The sequence below is a fragment of the Malania oleifera genome, chromosome 6 (genome assembly GCF_029873635.1).
Source record: "Malania oleifera isolate guangnan ecotype guangnan chromosome 6, ASM2987363v1, whole genome shotgun sequence".
NCBI classification, from domain to species: domain Eukaryota; kingdom Viridiplantae; phylum Streptophyta; class Magnoliopsida; order Santalales; family Ximeniaceae; genus Malania; species Malania oleifera.
Genome location: NC_080422.1, coordinates 34,187,862 through 34,204,795, shown reverse-complemented (window position 1 = coordinate 34,204,795; position 16,934 = coordinate 34,187,862). Strand labels below are relative to the sequence as shown.

At 34.3% G+C, this 16,934-nt stretch overlaps 1 protein-coding gene across 2 annotated transcripts in view; it reads left to right on the top strand.

Annotated features, from left to right (window-relative positions):
- The window catches only part of LOC131158004 (metal transporter Nramp1-like), a 44,201-nt gene extending 31,509 nt beyond the window's left edge, over positions 1 to 12,692 (top strand). For both annotated transcript variants that reach the window (XM_058112547.1, XM_058112546.1), the window contains exons 10-14: positions 4,190 to 4,363; positions 4,541 to 4,645; positions 4,945 to 5,076; positions 6,658 to 6,753; positions 11,998 to 12,692. In XM_058112547.1, coding sequence (XP_057968530.1) covers positions 4,190 to 4,363; positions 4,541 to 4,645; positions 4,945 to 5,076; positions 6,658 to 6,753; positions 11,998 to 12,333 — 843 coding nt within the window. In that variant the 3' untranslated portion in view covers positions 12,334 to 12,692. The remainder of the gene's footprint in view (positions 1 to 4,189; positions 4,364 to 4,540; positions 4,646 to 4,944; positions 5,077 to 6,657; positions 6,754 to 11,997) is intronic.
- The last annotated feature ends 4,242 nt before the right edge of the window (positions 12,693 to 16,934 follow it).

The following is a 16,934-nucleotide window of genomic DNA, read 5'->3' as shown; positions in this document are numbered from 1 at the left end:
ATGCGTAGCCCTTAGTTACCAATCTAGCTTTGAAGCGAACATTATTTGCATCTGGAAATCTTTCTTTCTTTATATAAACCCATTTGTAACCAATTGCTTTCTTACCCTTGGGTAGCTGGGCTAGCCCCCAAGTCTGATTTTGATGAAAAGACTGCATTTCTTCATTCATCGCTTTTTTCCACTTGTCTGATTTAGAGTTCCTCATTGCTTCTTTGAAAGTGTAAGGAACATCATCATTTACAGTTGGAAGTGCATAGCCCACCATGTTAGTATATCAAGAAGGTTTTCGAATTTCTCGTTTTGGCCTTTGAGAAACAATTAATTCTTGTTGCTGTGAAGATTCTCGGATTGAAATCTCCTCTTCTTGTACACTGTTCCCCACTGTAACTAGAGAGTTAACATCGTGTAGCCTCATTTCTCATTGGGTTTCCCAAAATTGTCTCAACCTCCACCTGTTGTTGAGCACCACTGGTCTTTTCTTTAACTGGTGACTTCTTGCGTATTGTTTTTTTCATCATCGCAAGTTCATCAAAAGTCACATCCCTACTTAAAATCATTTTTTCCGTCTCTAGACACCAAAGACGATATCCTTGGACTCCTGCACTAATCCCAAAGAATATTGTTTTCTTGGCTCTAGGATTCAACTTAGATTCTTTAACATGATAATAAGCAACTGTACCAAATACATGTAAAGAATCATAATCATTAGCAGATTCTTTAGACCATACCTCATAAGGTGTTTTTCCCCCAATAGCAGATGATGGTAGGCGGTTAACGAGATGACGCACATACCTAACAGCCTCAGCCCAAAACCTTTTGTCTAACCCAACATTAGACAACATACATCGAACTTTCTCTAGCAAAGTCTGATTCATGCGCTCTGCCACCCCATTCTGTTGTAGTGTATTTCTAACTGTAAAGTGTTGTGCAATACCTTTATCTTGACATACCTTCACAAACGGATCACTCGTGTATTCACCACCATTATTTGATCTAAGCTGTTTGATTTTTCTGCCAGTTTGAGTTTCAATCGATTTTTTCCACTTAAGGAAAATATCACACACTTCATTTTTATGCTTCATAGAATACATTCAAATTCTTCTGGAAAAATCATCAACAAAAGTAAAAAAATAATGCATACCACCCAATGAAGCAGTTTTGGTAGGCTCCAATACATCTGTGGATGTAGTCTAAGATACCTTCAGTCCGGTGAATCGCAGTGCCAAATTTCACTCGTCTATTTTTTCTCAGAATGCAATGTTCACAAAACTCAAGCTTACATACCTTTGCACCCTTCAACAAGTCTCGTTTAGCCAATTGTTGCAAAGATTTTTCACTTGCATGTGCTAACCGCATATGCCATAACCTGGTTGTATCTGAACCTGCATCTTTCTCGGAAACAACAATTGTTGAGCCAATAACTGTACTACCTTGAAAATAATGCAAGTTATTTTTCCTAGTACCTTTCATCACCACAAGTGCACCTGATTTAATCTTCAAGGTTCCATCTTTCAAAGTCATAGTGAATCGTTTAGATTCTAAGACACCCAATGAAATCAGATTTTTCTTTAGACTTGGAATATACCTAACATTAGTCAAGGTTTTAACAGTTCCATCATGACATTTCAACTGTATTGAACCTATTCCAATTGTTTTACACGTATTATCATATTCCATAAAAACAACTCACCATCTAATTCTTTAAAATTAGAAAATCATTCCCTATTGGGACACATGTGATAGGAACAACCGAAATCCAAAATTAACTCACTAAAGTAATGTCGAAAATGTTCCAACAAGAGAAAAATATGACTCACTTCCATCACGCTGGGCTATATTAGCATTAGAATGACTTTGCCCTTATTCTTCTGCTGCAATTTAGGGTAATCTTTCTTCCAATGTCCTTTATCATGACAAAAGGCGCATTCATCTTTAGTAGGTCTCGTATAAGATTTACTCCTTCCAGGTTTACGACTCTGAGAACATCCCCTTATTGTTAGTGCTTTTGCTGTTTCCTTATGGACCCTTTGATCCTTCTTTCTGCATTTAGTATTAATCAATGCAGTACAAACAACATCAAAAGTAACTTTATCTTTCTTATACAATAAAGTGGTGGTCAGATGTTCATTGTCGTTAGGGAGAGAATTTAGTAACAATAAGACTTTATCCTCATCTTTCACCTTTTCATCCAAATTTAACAATTCAGCCAAAATTTTATTGAAAGCATTTGTGTGGTCATTTATCGAAATACTTGGTTGATACTGGAAGCGAAACAATTTCTTGTTCAGATAGAGCCGATTTTCTAGTCACTTGGTCATAAATTATCTTCCAATGTCTTCCACAATTTCTTTGCAGATGTCTTCCTTATAACACAATATTTGTGTTTTTTAGCGAGACACAAACGAATTGTACCATATGCCTGACAATTGATCTTTTCCCAATCTCTGTCACCCATATCCTCTGGTTTATCATCCAAAGCAATATCTAATTCCTATTGGTATAGGATGTCCATCACCTCACATTGCGACATACCAAAATTATTGGTACCATCAAATTTTTCCACCTCAAACCGAGCATTAGATATCTTCTTTGACGATGATGTCGAAGTTGTTGAGGTTGTAGTTCATGTGGACAGAGTTTCTTCTACTGCTGCATGCATAGTTTTTGTCGTCTTCTATATACTTAATAGAAAACAACAAAGCAAATGGCTTAGGATGGATAGTACTGCACCAACTATGACTACTCTGTATATCCTATGAAATTCCACTTTAACTAGGCCAACCTCCAGGGAGCGACTGAACTGTAATGGTCTCTGAGCACTTGCTTAGATAAGGTCTTTCTTAGACATCAAAAATGGAATCAAGGATCTTAATAGAGAAATGCTTCCGTATTGGCACTATTCAACTTGGCTCTGATATGTATCATTGTGCCGAGCACTCAACTTGTTCTAAAAACTAATACTACAATTAATGCTATTGAATATATAATAAACTAAAGCAATGCAGAAGCTAATAATAAAAGACAGCAATAAAGAACAACACAAGAATTTAACAAGGTTCTATACAGAATTACCTACGTCCGCGGGCGCCAACGATCAATCCACTACTTCCAGAAAAATTACAACTAAGAGGTGTGTTTACAAATGGAGAGGGAAGCTCTTTACATAGCTTCAACCTCAAGTTCAAAAAATATTTCCCACCAATGTGGGACAAACAAAAAACTTCAAACAACCTTCCCATTGATGTGGGACAAACAAAAACCAACATGATGTAATTCACCATCTTTATTTTTTTTCTTGCAAAGGTGGAATTTTATTTCCAATTTAATAGACCTTAATTGTTAGTCGAAAATCTAACAATTTTCTTTGTTTATAAAAAAAAAAAAATGTTAGTGGATAATCATTATTAGAATGATTAAAAAAAAATATATATTTTTGATATTTAGAATGATTGGATTGGTAGGGATCCATTTGGTTGGGCCTTTAATGGGCGGGGAGAATGATATCAACTCACATTATTGTATCATCTGGTGACCTGCTGTGTTCTGCCAAGTAAATTTGACATAACCATTTGATTATGCTAATCTAAAATTTTCTTCACCAATAAATTAAAATGTAAAGGCAGGAAACTTAACATTTCAGGTAGACTGTTGACCGGTTTTGACAGTTGATAAAAAAAATAAAATCAAGTATTGGTCTTATTATGTACTTATTCGTGGTGTTGGTAAATGGATCTGACATATTGGTCCCTATTGATGTTTTTTTTTTTTACAAAGATTTCTGTACACTTGTACTGATTCTGCAGATCTCGGTCTGATGAATCTTGTGTACAGCATAGTATTAAAGAGCATTTTGTCTCCTAAGCCTTTAAGAAATTATATTCTTAATGTCTCCTGAATTCATCATTTTTGAAAGAACTCTTTTTTCATCACAGATTGCTTCTCTTGCCATTGGTTTCATTTCAACTTTTTTGTCAGTTCAATCAGTAGAGGCTTGTAATATGTATGAAACTGAAATATATAAGCTGTTGAAGTTGAGTGTTTTTTTATTAAGATGCGTCCAAAATGCTAGTCTTTTAATCTCAAGTACAACTTTGCTTTCATATTGTACAACATCCTCTTTTCTTTGTAGTGAGGTTTCTCTCACTGAAATATATAATCTGATGATTCTGATGGCATGTTCTGTTTGCAGCAAGCTTGCAGATTTTATTTCATAGAAAGCGCCTTTGCGCTACTGGTTGCCTTTCTCATTAATGTATCGATTATTTCTGTGAGTGGTGCGGTTTGCAATTCCTCAACTTTGAACACACAAGATCAAATAAGCTGCCAGAACTTGGACTTGAACAAGGCCTCTTTCTTACTAAGAGTATGTGACATTCAGTCCCTGCAACATGGGCCAATTTTGCAATTCTCCCACCTGGTTTATAACTGATTGTAAAATTGATATGCAGTAAACTTCTTGGCGAGTCTTTTAACATTTTTTTTTAGTTCGTCACTTATCCTGCTGTCTTATGGTAGTGATTAAATTGTTTACCATCTGTAGAATGTCTTAGGTAGTTGGAGCTCAAAGCTTTTTGCAATTGCTTTGCTGGCGTCTGGTCAGAGTTCTACCATCACAGGAACATATGCTGGGCAATATGTCATGCAGGTCATCTGTATATTTTTGCAGGATATACTTCGGCTGTCTTTCCAGATAATTTTATAATTTCACTTTTCAAAATAGTCCCTGTTTATATCTTTGAATTAAATTACTTCACAGCTATATTTCAACTAGTGTCCTAGCTATCTTTTGAATCATTCAATATATATATATATATATATATATATATATATATTAAATTTATTATTTTCTTTATTATTATTTTTATGGATATCATATGATATGAGCTGCAGCTCATTTTGCTCTGTTATTAACTCATACATATTTACCTGTACTTTTTTTTGTAGGGTTTTCTTGATTTACGACTGGAACCATGGATTCGGAACTTCTTAACTCGATGCCTGGCAATAGTTCCTAGTTTAATTGTTGCTATCATTGGTGGCTCTTCTGCGGCTGGAAAGTTGATCATTATTTCATCGGTAGATCTTTTACATCTCAACATTTCCAAACATCTTTTAACGTTTTGGCATTGGGCAATACATTTAAGGCTCGTATCTGTTTGCTGTGCTAAAGCAATAAATATAGTTTGAAAAATAAAAATAAAAAATAGCACTATGGGAATGTAAGTACAAACAAAATATGGGAATCTGGAATGCTTAAATATAGATTGAGTACTAAATAATAACATGTCGGAGCATTGCCAAAGGAAAACAAATGTTGGGACATCCATTGAAATTGAATAGCTCTACTAGGTTAACATGTTTTATGTGAAACTCAGAGGTAGGAGTCCATTATTAAGGAAGTTTTCATGAGAGTTTGGCAGTGCAGAACTAGCTGCCCTCTGTAAAATTGTTGTACAATTTTAAATTGCAGCCTGAAAATATGAAACTGATTGAGCCCTTATTTATTAGTGACCTTGTTCTAAATGATGTCCTTTACTTGCAACTGCTATTAAGAACAAAATGAAGCCATTCAATATCAGACAATCAAAGCATGTCCTTCAAAATTATGCCAATTGGTACTCAATAGTGTTGATATATAAAATCATCATTGTTCATGAAGATTTTTTAGTTGATTTTTGTCCCATAACTGCACTAGTCTTAATCTTTGCCACTCTTTAGCAACACTTATCTATTATGTTCTATGTAAAGTTGGATCCGTGGCTGTGTTATATATAAACTATATCATATTCATCTATGTTAATGTTCCTACAGAATGGGAAACCTGCTTCCAATTTTATAGTTGGATTCATGGTCTTAAATTTCCATGATATTGTCAAAATTTCCATTAAAATTTCTGCCTTTTGGCACCCTTGAAATTTAAATGACAATAGATTTCCATCATACATAATTTCCATTGAAATTCCAACAAATCATTCGAATTTATTGAAACCTCTAAATTTTAGCCGACCCCACTTAGTGGGACTAAGACTTGGTTTTGTTGTTGAAATTTTAACAAGAGAATGAAATTTACGCCTTTTGCCATGTTGTTGAGACAACCATATTGGCATCACATAAGGCGTAATTATGCAAAATGAGTGTCATTATTTATTTTAATTCTTTTTATCCCATATTAAACCCCCTTAGCTTTAACTATCATATTGTGTCACTAGGCATGATTTTCTTTTACCCCTTTTTGTAATTACTTAATTTACTTCTCATCTTAAAAATCTTACTGAAAATTTTGTGAAATTACTTGCATGTTGGCTTTGTTTTTGGTATATTGCTAGGTTTTTATATGAAAGCAATGCCACTTACAAATTCACCAACTGCTACAATTAGTGTTTGTATGATTAAAAAAAAAGAAGAAAAAGATCATGCTTTTATAAGTGCTCAGATTAACCCAAAGGACACCCCATAACTCTTAGCTAGCTATGTTGTATATGAGTACTCGAGTATGTTCCTAAAGAATGTGTTTCATTCTTTGACATATGGCAAGGGCTAGAATTTCTGGTAAAAATGGCCTTGCAATTTGTTTATCAAGACCTCACACACTTGCACTGTGACTTTGGCTCTAGCCCATGCAGTTTTAATTCAAAGCTGTTGATGTTATCTTCACAGATGATCTTATCGTTTGAGCTTCCTTTTGCTCTCATTCCACTTCTCAAGTTCACCAGCAGTAAGAAAAAGATGGGTCCCTATGCTAACTCCACTATGGTAAAAACCATCCTCCCCTCACCCCCCCCCCCCCCTTTTTAAATTTGTTACTTTGTGCATATCTTTGCATATCATGTACAAACATCATATTAGTAATAGATTATTATTGTTTCGACCGTTGTTTATCAAAAATAATAAAAAACTTTTTTTTTTCAAGAGAAAAGTGTGATGGATTAAGGAAGGGTGATAGGTGTCGAGTGTTTTGGGATTTTCACACGAGCCCTCTCAGAGTTAGAGAATACCCACCCTATCAAGAGGTACCTTACAAGATAGGGATAAAAGAATGGGGAATCATAGAAATAATAGAACTTGTAGAAGGAAAGGAGGGAGGAGACCAGACATAAATTAGATTAAGGGTAGGAGAGATAGGTAAATTGGCTAGGGGTATAATTGGTTTGGTTCAGTCGGCTTTGTAGCAGATTCAACACCTAAACCGACGTTATCGGTTCTGTTCTTTTGTTTTTGTTTTTTTGAATCGAACTGAACTAATCATTCTTAAAAGCCAAAATGAACCGAACCAAATTGAACCAATTAATATCGATTCAGTTTGGTTTTGCTGGTTGTTTTGGGCCTCTTAGTGGCTTTTTGTTGGGCCTTAATTATGCTTGTTAAAATTAACAAACAACCTTATTAAAATTATGGCAATTTAATAAAAAAAGTTTCCCAATGAAATTTTTGTCCAAAAAACTAAATATGTCTTCTAAATAATGAATTTTTGAATTGAATTTTTAGGAAAATATTTAAAAAAATAAAAAAATCTATCAAATAATTGATATGCATGATCCTATAACTTGCATTTTGCATTTATAATTCATTAGAAATAATGAAATATCCTTCAAATTTCAAACGTTGAATACTTCATACTTGAATTAATGAATCTAGTTCATAGTTCATAACAAACCAATATCCAAACAAGAATATTGAAGTTCCGAATGGATAATCTAAAGTCTAAATTGGAATCTAGTTCATACTTACTAGGCCCTATACATTGATAATTTAAACTGAAAACTTAAAAATATTAGAATATTACATGTCTCCATATTGTCCAATAGTCCAAGTCCAAAATAATATACTAATAAAAATGCTTAGCTCCACAGTCCAATTCTAACAATCTAATAATCCAAGTCCAAAATAATAATACACCAGAATTATCTAAAAGAATCCAAGTCTAAATTGCAACAATCCAAGTGCTTCAATTATCCAAGACCAACAATCCAAGTCCAAATTGCATCATGCAATGGTGGTGGGTTCTGATGAAGTTGATTCCTTAGCTCCTGACCACTCTAAAAACATGAAACAAATTCAGCATCCAAGTTAAAATTCTAAAAATTGAAACAAATACTGTATAATAAAACATAGATTTTGGAAATAACAATCAATAAGAATAAAAAACTAGATGAAACTCAAGTTACACGTCTCCAATCTTTCATGTTCTTCTATATCATCCATTGCATCTCGAAGATTGATTGGAGAAGATCTAAGCCAGTTTTGAGCACATATGAGAGCTTGCAGAGTCTATGGAGAAAAAGAACTCCGAAATGGATCAAGAATACAACCCAAAGTACTGAAAGTAGACTCAGAAGCAACTGTAGATACCAGAATTTCCAACACATCTTGTGCTACTTTGGAGAGGATGCGATATTTATTTGAGTTATCTTTCCACCAACTCCATATATTTTATCTCTTAAGTCCACTTTCACAACTCTCCATAAGTATTTCTCCACCCCCAAGTTACTCTCTATGGAATCTTCCTGCTGTAAATGCCTCCTAAATTGTGAGTCCAACATAGCATGTTCATCATCCCCGTCAACTTCCATTGATTCTGAACCTTCATCCTCACTAATTGCTTGCATATTTAAAGATGACTGTAGTGCATACCAATCACACGAACTAAAGAATCTTTCACTCTTGTCAAATCCTCAACCAAGAATTGTGAATGCAATTTTTTGAAACAAAACTTCACAACTTATATTGAGGATCAAGAACTACTGCAACAAACAATAACAAGTTCATCCTATCCAAACTTCCCCAATACTTGTCATACTTTCTTCTTATATCATCCGCCATTTTACATAACAGATAATCATTTGCTTTGGAAAGTTGACTCAATTTGTTTTGAACTATAAAAAGCTCATGAAAGAAGTGGTTGGAAGTGACATGCAAAGAGCCTGACAAACACAAAGTTGCATCATAAAAAAGTTTAAGAAACTTAACAAATGTTTTAGAATTATCACAATCAAGCTCCTTTGGTGTCTCCAACATCCTCCTTCCTCGTATCCCTCTCTCACTACCATTTCCACTCCCATCCTCATCTTCCTCATTGTCTCCACATCTAAATTACTGGATAAAGCCTAGATCTTCTTCTTACATACATTCAAATGCAAGTTGGAACTTATTAGCCACATGCAACATCATATAAGTAGAGTTCCATCTAGTTTCTACATCGAGGCACATCAAACTTTTACTTTCAATTATTTCCTTTTCAGCACATATCTTGAAGCTTGACAACCTAGATGGTGAAGATCTCACATATTTCGCCACATTTCTCACCTTTTCAATTGACTCGTGCACATCACTCGATCCCTCATGAACAAGAAGATCTAAAATTTGAGCACATCTTATATTCAAAGACTCATGATCTAATATAGTACTGTTCCATTCCTTGGTCTTCCTTTTTAAAAACTGGACAGCAACATTATTAGAACTTGCATTGTCTAAGGTTATGGGGAAAATATTTTCAATCCCACACTCCACTAAGCAAATTTCAATGGTCTCACCTCTGTGATTTGGAACTAGACAAAAATTAAGGATTTTTTTATGTGAAGGTTCCAATCACTATCAATAAAATGTGCATGAGACATGTTTAAATTTTGAATGGAAGTCCATGTGTCTGTGGTAATGCAAATTCTTTGTCCTTTTGAGAAATTTCTTTACTTTGTTCTTTTCTTCTGTGTATAGCTTCAAACAATCCTTAGCAACAGTAATTTGAGATGGAATATTTGAAAATTTAGGTTGCAAGACACGACAAAAGAACCGAAATCTTTCAGCCTCCTCAAATCTGAAAGGTAGCTCATCTACTATTATCATACGGGCCAGGACCTTTCTACATGCCTCCATACTAAAACTAGTTGCCACAGTATCGATATCGCCACCTTCCATTTCACTTTTAACCTGAAATGATAAAGTAAGTTGACCCTTCTCCAGTTTCCTATGAGGATACTTTGCACAAGTTTCTAAATGGGTTAACATCACCCTCGTTCCATTCCTCACAGGATGACATGCATAATCCGTTCCAAAATAATTACATTTAGCCCTTGTATATTCAGGATCACATCCTTCAATCTTAGAAAAATGGCTCCAAACAATAGATTTTTTTTCAATTAATATTCTTACCAATATTGTTCTTGGCCTTAATTGCAGCCTTGCTCGTTGGTGGGAGTGGGGGAGAAGTTCCTCCTTTGTTAGGGGCCTCCGGCTTGTCTTAGGCTTGGATGGCACGTCATGCTCTTTTCCTTTGCAGAAACCATCTATATTAACACACAAAAAGAGAGAGCATATTTTCATTATTTTGAGAAACATACCTCTAAAGAGTCTAAACATACATTTGCAAGTAGAATTGAAAAATCTTAAAACAATAAAACACACCTTCAATTTAGTAGTCATCTTATTATAAAAATTTAGAAGTGAATTCAACTAGCTAAACAATAAAACACACCTTGAATGTCCTTAATATTTCTTTATTTTTATATAACCAAACAAGTAGTAATGTGAGAGCAAAAAATATAATGATAGAATGCACACTTTCGTGGCCAATAGAAATAATTTGCATGACTAGTAGATAGAGCAATATATATTATACAACAATATATATATGCCATGCTACATGAGATGAATGAGTAGACCCATGCACTACGCCCAGCTCCAAACAACAGTGGATCACAAATGAGCTTTGATTCATCATTAAATCTAAAGACTTTGAACTAATTCTTTAAAATCTTACTGCACTTTTTAAGGTTACAATTGTATTTTTCTCTGGAAATCACATTCTCAGCAACCAAACAGCATATTTGAAAAGCAAAACAGAACAAACCAAGCAAAATAAAAACTCCTGTGGACAGTGTGCAGCACTTGTGATTGTACATTCTATATACTCTGCCTATGCAACAGAACAAATTACATTATCATTTTGAGCAATGGAAGTTCCGGACACAGCGGACAGATCTCATTACGAGAAACTCTTCCTTCCTTTCTCAAATTTTAAAACCTCCTAACTAATATAAGCACTTTTACTTTAGAAATGTTTTCCTGGGTCGACGCAAGTTTGCTGCCAAGCCTGCCATCAAGGACATTTTTTTTCTATACTTTAAACTATACTCGATCAACTACATTTAATTAAAATTTTAAAAATTTAAGAACTAAAAACCAAAAACATTCCATACACAATAAAATTATCTAAGAACATATCAACATATCAGTTCATACTTCCTAACAAACTAAACAAAGCCAAAATGCTATATACACAGCCAAATAAATGATTCAATGTAGATCTGAGTGAGACTGTAAATACTAAGAACAAGTGAACATATCAGTTCATACTTCCTAGCAAAGCCAAAATGCTAAGTAAATACATAGAGAAAAGTTTAGAGCGGGAGACAGAGAGAGAGAGTTGACATCTCATGATTCTTACCGACTGGCAGTACCTGGGAGGTTAACCATGGTTTGACCTGGACTGAGTGTTTGACCTTACTCTTGATTCTTGGCCATCCATAACAGATTGGTAAGTGACCACTTCTGTGATTTTGTAATTGCCCCACAAAATTTCTAAGATGGCATGAATTTTTCAATAGTAGCTATTAGTTGTGGAATTCGGATGATTGACAGAAGTGTGAGGCCCTTTTTGACGTATTGACTTAGTGATCATAGACAAATATTAGGTCCTTGTTCACCAGTTCATTGATTCATATAGGTTCATGACCACTTTGGCCTGCCTTGATCCTTTTATCCGTATCAATTTTTAAAAGTTCAAGGCTACCCAGAGTGAAAAAATCGGCCTAGTAGAGTGGAAAAATGTTGGATACAGTTCATTCAAGATTTTTTTGCCTCAATTTGACTACTCCAAATGCACCAAATTGTAACTTTGTTCCATCTGTTAATCTTTGCCTTGCATTGTTGGCAATTTAAATGTAGCTCAGTGGGGAATTTAAGCTTCTGTTATTTTTTTATTATTTATTCAATGTTCTGCAGGTATCAGCAGTCACCTGGATAATTGGTTCTCTGATCATGTCCATAAATATGTACTATCTTGGAAGCAGCTTCCTGAAATTGCTTCTCCATAGCCATTTAAAGTTAGTAATTACCGTGTTTTGTGGAGTCCTGGGATTTTCCGGGATGTTGGTTTATTTGGCTGGAATTGCATATTTGGTATTGCAAAAGACGATGGCGACCACTCTTTTGGCGCTTACAACGCCAGAAGCTCAGCAAATGGCCACTGATTTGAGCAATGCTTCACCGCATCGTCTGCCAAGGGAAGATATAGTAAGCATGCAGTTGCCTCAGAGGCCTGCGGTAGATGTTGACTGATGTATTATTGAGTTTGGGAGGTTCTTGAAAAAAGAAAGAAGCAGCCATTTTAAGTTGGCGATGTTGCTTTCTGGTTATCCATTTGAAATTGAGTAGATAACCTAAATAAAGTTCCCCTCTTGTTTATACTGGTGGGCTCCCTTGAGAGCACCCTGAAACCTTTTCCATATCCCAGCTCTGACGACTGCAATTCAGGCTCGCTTCTGGCATTTGACCAACCGAAATGGTTGAAATTTTACTGGAAAAGGTATATAATTAATACACACACACACACACATATATATATATATATATATATATAGCTTTGTAGTGAACAATGAAGAATTGTTTTATTTACATTTCAATTATCTTTCACTTAACTTATATTTACATTTTTTTTTTATAGTTTTAAAAAAATATTAGAGTGGTGTTTGGGAGTATGATTTCTGGATTTGGAAGGAACTTACTATATAATCTTATAGGATATTTTTTTTGTGTTCAATTTGTATAGATTTAATTTTAAGGTTTAAAGTTTGTGCTTATAAATATATGATAAACTCTATTTGGTAGTTATGGAATTTGAGCCTTACGAGTTTGTGTGAATTTGTATGTAGCTCAATAAAAGTTAATCAAAACTTTGAAATTTAAGCTTCCATAAGGCCAGAAATATTGTGGAATCTTGAAGCAAATGTAACCTCCATTTTTTTGAAGGAAGAAAATTTGCTGCATGAAACCCTATATTTGGGAGAGATGTTGGATTTGAAATTATGCGAATTTGGATCAAATGTAATAAAAAATTCTACTAAATTTTTGTCAAAATTTATTCAAATAATTTGAAATCCAAAAAATTGATCCTCCATCAAGATTCAATTTACATAAATGACAGAATCACATCCTAGGTGAAATGTCATTTTTTCCCCTGCTTAATAGGGTGAGTGATTTCACTTTTGTGTGGGGATTGAAAATTCATTCTTAATTTTCTTTTCTTGAAAAACAATTATATTCTTCAACAGTGACAATGATAAAACTAATAATAATATTGATAATTATTATTACTATTATTCGTTACAATAATAAAACAACAATAAAGCTAGCAGAAAAAATATTAATAATGAAGACGACGTCAATTACAACAACAAATAGTAAAACTTGAAGTTGTGCTTTGGAGCATTGATTTTACAATTTTATATTGTCTAATCTAACTTAAGCAAATTCAAACATAAGGATCCAAATGCCAATACTTTTTAGTGTGAGCTTTTTCCGCTCAATAGTGAAATCCTCCACTCTATCATAGCTCATGTTGATTTAAGAAGCCATATAAGCCCATTTATTGCAAGCTAAGTTTGTTCAGAGTATAAGCTTGCTATGACCACTTGTCTTATGCACATTGATGGGTAACTATCACCTAGATTTTAGTATAGATTTTATTCTTTGGGTTGGATAATTCTTCAGTAAAAACAAAAATTATGTGTCCTTGCTCAAAATCATGTTTCCTAGTGTTAAGAGTGAGAATGTCATAGAAAGTTCTTTGGATGGATGGTTCATCAGTCATATAAATTCACTAGCTATGGAAAACTTATTTAGCTTTCTTGTCTTTATTGCTAAAAACACATTGCCTACGGATGTATGAGAAATGAGTTGTTTGCTTTACAATTTATTGCGTGACTCGTATCTTTGCATAATTTGTATTTGATGCTTGTGAACTTGTTTATGTGGTGAAATTGTGGTTTACTTTCGAGTAACTAGTTAAGCTTCGTGTGCTGCAACTGGTGTTGTACAACCCTTCACATGGTGTGAAGTATTTGACACATGACAATTGGTACTAGAGTTTGATTAGTCGCTTCATAATTTGATTGCTTTCAAATTGTAGGATTGTGTGAAGCATAGGTTAGGAGAATCATGTTGTGCACTAATATTGAGAGAATTAATGTACTAGAGGCGTAGGTTGGGACTGTTAACCATGTTTCCATAGAGGTCATCCAACTTAAGGAACAAATCGATTTATTGGAGGGATTTGGGTCCTAAAAACAAGAAGGTTCATTGATTAATTGTTGGGATATTATTGTAGTATAGTGGAAGTGCTATAACACCAGATGAGCAAGCTTAATATCAAGATGAATTTAACGATTTGTGCTCTTAGGAATGCCAATTCTACGAGGGTAGAATATAGGAGGGAGAACATTTTATTTAACATAAGCAATACTTTTATGTGGTTAGTCCTAACTCAGAGATTGTGAAAAAATATCCATAGCTATTATATTCTTGAGTGGGATGTTAAACTATAGTAGAGTATCACATATGATGAGATTCAAAATGATTGACTTATAATTGATATTTGGGTAGACTTGAAAAGAGAGATTAATGGCCAATTCGTTTTTTAGAATGTTCAGTATAGTGTTCGGTGCAAACTACAAAATCTTAAGCATGATGGAATAGTAAGAGAGTATATAAAATAATTCTTAGATTTGATGTTGTATATTTGAGAGATGTTAGATAAAGACAAGCTTACTAGTCTCAGTCTTCACATTGACTGACTTCTTCAATTTTGAGCTTGCAACCTTTGATTTTTCTTTGACTTCATCTATCTCAATTGTAACTTTAGGTGTCGGGACAACTGTTTGTCTATTACTAGATATCTCAAGTCTGGAAACTTCTTTTCCACTTCTCAAAGTATTAATGACCTTTGTTGTCTCAATAAAATCCCCTAAGACATTATGTAACTGTTACTGTTGTTGTCGGTAGACTTGAGGACTAGGTTAAGGCTATGCTTAAAATTTTCCTTTTCTCTAGGGTACTCAATGTTATGCCCATCTTATTAATCGTGCCTCGCAATTCATTTATGGCTTGAGTGTTCTAACTGTTAGTTGTGACCTGAATCTGCATAAATTGCTGAAGTGTATTAGTCATCTATGTCATGCTATCATCAAGAGACTTCTTCGGTGGAGCGAGCGCATTGGATTGGAATCCTAGGGGTGAATAGTGCTGAGAAAACTGATATGGCTGATACTGATGCTGAGGAGCAACCAAATGATATGTCGGCTAAGAAAGTGGTGCATAAGACTAAGGAGGTTGTTGAAACTGTGAAGAAGATTGACTAGATTGATCATTCCTCCATGAAAAATTCGGATAACTCTTCCATCTCGGATTATAAGTGTTTGAGAAAGGTTGATTTGGTGCTTTATTAACCCAAGTCACTGATTGCATCTGATTAGACCTACTCTCCTGTAATATTGGCATAATTGACAATCCTAAGTCTTATGGCTAGAATCGGCACAAAGAGAACACACCTCCACTGCTTTTGCAGCTTTCGCCTTCTCTAGTTCCATAACTTTTACCCTCCTAGCCAAAGCAGCAATACCTGGACATTAGTTTCCTATTTGATTTTATATTTACCTCCACCTCCAATTGTTCTAAGAGGTTGTACTACCAATCGTGCCCGATTAGATCGTGTATTCCATTGTTAGGCACTTTTAGATAGGTAATCAAAAAATGACAGTGCTTGATCCAGTTCCTTGCTAAAGAATTCCCCGTTGCACATGATTTGAACAAACTGCTTGCATTCAGAAGTGAGAGTTGTATAAAAATAGTTGACCAACCTTCAAGACTCAAACTCATGATGTGGAAAGATGTTTATCAGCTCTTTGAACCTTTCTCAACAAGATTGGAAAGTCTCATCACCTTTTAGCATAAATTTTTTGATTTGCTTTTACAGAAACTAGGTTCTCTGAAAATGAAAAGAATTCACGCTGCATATCAGTCTAACTAGAAATAGAATTAGGTATCAAAGAATTAAATCAAATCTTCACTTTATCATTTAAAGAAAAATGGAAATAAACGAAGCTTAATGAACTTATAAGTGCCAACTCTAGTAATGAAAGTAGTGCAAGCCAACTCATAGTCTGTCAAGTGCTGGTAAGGGCTCTCAGAATCCATCCTATGCAACTGAGGTATCACTGACAACATCCTATGCTTAGTTGTGAAATTAGGTGCATCATTAGGTAAAGTAATGTATGATGGTATAATGGTTCGTGTAGGTTGGAAAAAATCTTTAAGAGTGCATGGTGCAGGTGCAGTAATAGTTTCTTCAAAACTCTTCCACAAAAGGATTGTGTAAATCAATTTTAGTATCCTCACTTGCAAAAGGGATAGAAGAACTATTTGACTCTGTGTTGTGTGTGTCACTACTAGTACTAAGTGAAATTTTGTATAATCTATTTGAAATATCTATGACCCAAGGCATCAAACATCAATTCAAAAGCAAACACTCACTAATACAGTAGAAAACACACAAAAATGCAATAGAGATAAAGCTACTCATGAATTTTTTTTTTTTTTTAGAATATGAGAAAAATAAAAATAAAGGGAAAAAATCTAGTTTGAAATTAAATTTGAAAATTCCTCAGCAACAACGCCAAAAACTTGACTCACTCTGAAATGAGCAGCGCAACAGTTATCCCAAGTATATGAGTTCTGTTGCGTAATAATTCGTCTCCTCAGGGAATGTAGATTAATTTCAAACTCGCATCAAAACAAAAAGGATAAAATAAAAAAATAATTTACTGAACACAATTCAAATTCAATTTCTTGGGGTTTTTGAGAGTTTGTGATGAAATTAAAACAAA